This window comes from Perkinsus marinus (assembly GCF_000006405.1).
Source record: "Perkinsus marinus ATCC 50983 genomic scaffold scf_1104296953164, whole genome shotgun sequence".
Lineage (NCBI taxonomy): Eukaryota > Perkinsozoa > Perkinsida > Perkinsidae > Perkinsus > Perkinsus marinus.
This window is the reverse complement of record NW_003208582.1, coordinates 961-2,605: the sequence shown is the minus strand read 5'-3', so window position 1 is coordinate 2,605 and position 1,645 is coordinate 961. Positions and strand designations below refer to the sequence as shown.

Here is a 1,645-nt window from a genome sequence, read left to right as displayed (position 1 = left end):
AAAGATGAAGAGGGTATCCTAGCCAATTTGGTATGGTACCTCCATCACTCTACAGCCCATGCCTGCCCTGCCATAGTGTTGGGCCTGCTTAGGAACTACTGTGTTTGGCAAAAACAACGCCGCTTCGTCCAAGACCTTTTGCGTAGCTGCGATTATTGTCAACGGGTTGCAAGAGATAGGATTCGTGATTACTGTGGTGTCCGGCAAATCCACACTATCCCGTGGTATCGAGTTGGTTTGGATGTATACGGCCCCGTTTATAAGGCAGCTCGTTATGATAAGCAAGGCAGAGCGCCCTATAACTACGTTTTGAGCTATACTTGTTATTATACCAATAAGACTATTCTCCGCCCTCTACATCATTGCTCGGGGAGTGAGATTGCTATGGTGCATAAACAGGTGGTTGCTGACTTTGGTCGCATGCCTTATCTCTCGGTCGACTGCGGTTCGGAGTTTATGAACCAAGATTTCCTCAGTGTGACTGTCGAAGAAGGTATTGAAGTCTGTTATGATTCTCCTAATTCTCCATGGAGCCGCGCCCCAGTTGAAAGAAGGCACTCTGTGATATCCAAGTTATTGAGGGTCTTGGCAATATCTGGTCGATCTAGTGAGTGGCATCACCACCTTGATGAGGCTACCTTGGCTATCAACAGCTCCTCGCTACTACGTGGAGAGCCGTTGCTTACTCCTGACATGCTCTTCTTTTCATATCGTCCCTGTTCATCTCTCTCTTTATGGTTCTCTCCATTTAATGATGGTGCTAGATCTATCAATCTACAAGAGCAGTTGAAGCTACGGCTCATTTATGATGCACAATGGATGAAGAACCGAGAGACTGACCGACTTGATGTTGACAAGAGAGGGCATGTGCCGAGGCTGCGCCCCGAAGTTGGTGATGAAGTCCTGGTTTGGGTTGATTCTACCGGTGACAAATTCAAGTATTCGTGGCGTGGACCCTACACTGTAATGGACTACACTGATAAAGGTCAAGTTGTCCTTGAAGGATTGAAGCGTCCTCAAGCTATATCTAATGTGAAGGTTTACCACAGAAATAAGACTATTGATGGCAGCTTGACTAATAATATGGGTGATGCCCTCCCTAAGGAGCTTCGTAGACTCGATGGTGTTACTCAGAACGATTTTTTGATGACTAATGGTTCGTTGTATCAGGTTGTTTCAGTTAACCATCATGAAGCTATCCTAAAAGCGGTAAAGGTGACCATTGAAGATTCAGTTTTAATTTATAGTGATGAAGTCTGTGAATTCGATATGATATGTACTGATACTCTTCTAGTCCCAGGGATTAGAGTGACTAATGGGACTGTGAGTCTTTCGAGGATGGCTCGACGGATGTTGAATGATTCCATATTGCAGTAGTGCAACTTGGTTTACTTTTATTTTCTTACAGAGCTTGAAGAAGGGGGCATGTGAGGTGTTGTCTCCGGGCAGGAGATCCCCTGTGATAGTACACAAAGCTGATGCTATTCAGCTGTCCCTCTAGCGCCCCCACGCTATAGGTCTGTAGAGCTTTATACTACTAAGTTTATGGTTCAAGTTTGTATTTCCATTTATCCCTTATGTCGTTGAGTTCTAGAGGTCATGATTCCGGCGCTACAGCTGACAGGCGTAGTAAACACAACAGCCA

The 1,645-nt window shown here is 45.3% G+C and overlaps 1 protein-coding gene across 1 annotated transcript; it reads left to right on the top strand.

Moving 5' to 3' along the window:
* Positions 1-693: 693 nt before the first annotated feature.
* Positions 694-1,377, top strand: Pmar_PMAR015755 (hypothetical protein; the record flags this gene model as incomplete). The annotated part of the gene is made up of 1 exon (XM_002776605.1): positions 694-1,377. The coding sequence occupies one exon, from the start codon at positions 694-696 to the stop codon at positions 1,375-1,377; it is 684 nt and encodes a 227-aa protein (XP_002776651.1).
* Between the last annotated feature and the right edge of the window lie 268 nt (positions 1,378-1,645).